Source organism: Penaeus vannamei, chromosome 24 (genome assembly GCF_042767895.1).
Source record: "Penaeus vannamei isolate JL-2024 chromosome 24, ASM4276789v1, whole genome shotgun sequence".
In the NCBI taxonomy this organism is placed as follows: Eukaryota; Metazoa; Arthropoda; class Malacostraca; order Decapoda; family Penaeidae; genus Penaeus; species Penaeus vannamei.
The window spans coordinates 15,080,629-15,082,654 of NC_091572.1; the positions used below are offsets into that span (position 1 = coordinate 15,080,629).

The 2,026-nt window shown below is 39.2% G+C and overlaps 1 protein-coding gene across 1 annotated transcript in view; it reads left to right on the forward strand.

Moving 5' to 3' along the window:
* Nucleotides 1–718: 718 nt before the first annotated feature.
* The window catches only part of LOC138866133 (phosphatidylserine synthase-like), a 106,043-nt gene continuing 104,735 nt past the window's right edge, over nucleotides 719–2,026 (forward strand). The window contains exon 1 of the mRNA XM_070138048.1: nucleotides 719–1,114. Within this exon, the coding sequence (XP_069994149.1) occupies nucleotides 945–1,114 (170 nt within the window). The 5' untranslated portion in view covers nucleotides 719–944. The remainder of the gene's footprint in view (nucleotides 1,115–2,026) is intronic.

The following is a 2,026-nucleotide window of genomic DNA, read 5'->3' on the forward strand; positions in this document are numbered from 1 at the left end:
GCTGATACTCTGTTAATAGTTGAAAAGATTTTCGCTTGGTGTAAAGACAGGCTGTAAAGAATGTTCTGAATATATTTTCTCGTACGGGCAGTGGCGTCCAAGGTCTATTATAGAGACCTTGGTGGCGTTGGGGTAGAAATCCCATTTTTTAATTTAATGAAAGGCGTATCAGTGAAAATAACGGATCTCCGTCTTGTGGTCTGACTTGAACTTGCTGGGAAAGGACAGCGTCTCGAATCTTCTTATTCAACTATAAGAAAAATAAAACCAAATATCTGCAATTACCAAGTGACAATAAATCATAACCATGTTCTCTATTTTCCTGTACGTTATTTGGTTGACGCGCTGACTTCTGCATACAGCAGTGCATATAGCAATTGCCATTGCTTAGAAACATTTAAAACCAGCGAAGGATATCTGTGTTTATATGAATAAACGTCTAAAACCAAAACTACCAATTTATCATATTTAGGAAAGAAGAGTAAGTTCAGTAAATAAAGACAGTAAGAATAATACCGATGACATCCTGAACTATTATTTTTCCCACACGGGAAATTGTCACCTGGTAATAATCTAAATCAGCTCTCAAAACTTTGATTTTCCAAAGGAGGTGACGATACAGGTAATCAGTCACATGTCCAATTTCAGCATGATCCACGCTGACGTCACTGAAATAGTTGCGTTATTTCTCGCAGCAAGTCGTCTGCTTTCCACTCGCGCCTCTCTGGCCATCGAGAAATGCACACGGAAGGATGTCCTTTCCACAACCTGGAACTACGAATTTTACACAGATTCTTTTGCACAATATACCGTTTACATATAGAAAGTATTCTCTGTATTAAACACTGGGCTTTGGGCAATAGCTAGTATTTATGTTATTTTATATAGTTGAATTGAATAATCTGAGCTCCATTTTTATTTCCGATTTATCTAAGTAAACAACGATGGCTGTTCGAAAACGAACCTACTCGTCAGGCTCTGATGCCTCCGAAAGATTTATCTCAATTAATGAACGGCCCGTGGATGACATTTCTCTGGAATTCTTTTATAAACCTCATACAATCACGCTGCTGATCGTTATTATATCTGGGCTGATCTACTTTGCATTTACAAGGTAAGTGAGAGTTAGTACATCGTAAGGTGAGAGCCAATACTAACACTATCATGTGTTTTCCCTAGATTATTGTTTTTGATATGGAATGCCAACCATAATATTTTTCTTAGGAAAATAGCTCTTGATTTTGGACCTTAAGTAATGTTAATATCGAGGTGAGATCGATATGGTGCCGAAGTTACCCCAGAATTTTCGGTATAGTTGCAGTTTCCAATATCCATTTAGTACAAGGTAAACTTTGCCCATAATGGACAGAAAGACTTAAAATACAACACTTTTCATGTCTGGTGTAATCATCAAGAGTTGATAATAAGAAATTGGTAATTTTCTATACAAAGTCCACCTCTCCGAAATCGACGATTTTGGTACCATTGGATTCCTAGCACTGTCCACATTGCAAATATATAGTTTTTATTGCGTGGAAACCCCCCTATAGCGACAAACTTAGCCCTGATAGCAGGGGAGGGCATGAAAGGTTCTAGGAAAAATGCGGGGTTAAATATCAGTAATAATATAACCCACAGTGAAAATAACCATGGTTATTCACATGATTTTCCATTGCAGGGGCTGTGCCCCCTGCAAACCCCTCCCCCTTGGGGGCTACCAACCCCCACTGAGGAAACAAAACCTCCACCATGTATTCCCAGCAGGCTAGAACGTTACGCAAATATCATCAATGTTGGAGCGGTGGACGTAATATTACAATTATTTCATAACATTCCCACTGAATCAGCATACTAACCGTGACATAGTCAGCATTGTATACAGAGACGATTGTAGTATAATCAGGATGAACAGGGTATACCGCCCCCCAACCCCTGCTGAGGAAACAAAACCTCCACTATGTATTCCCAGCAGGCTAGAGCGTTACACAAATATCGTCGATGTCAGAGCGGCAGACGTAATATTACA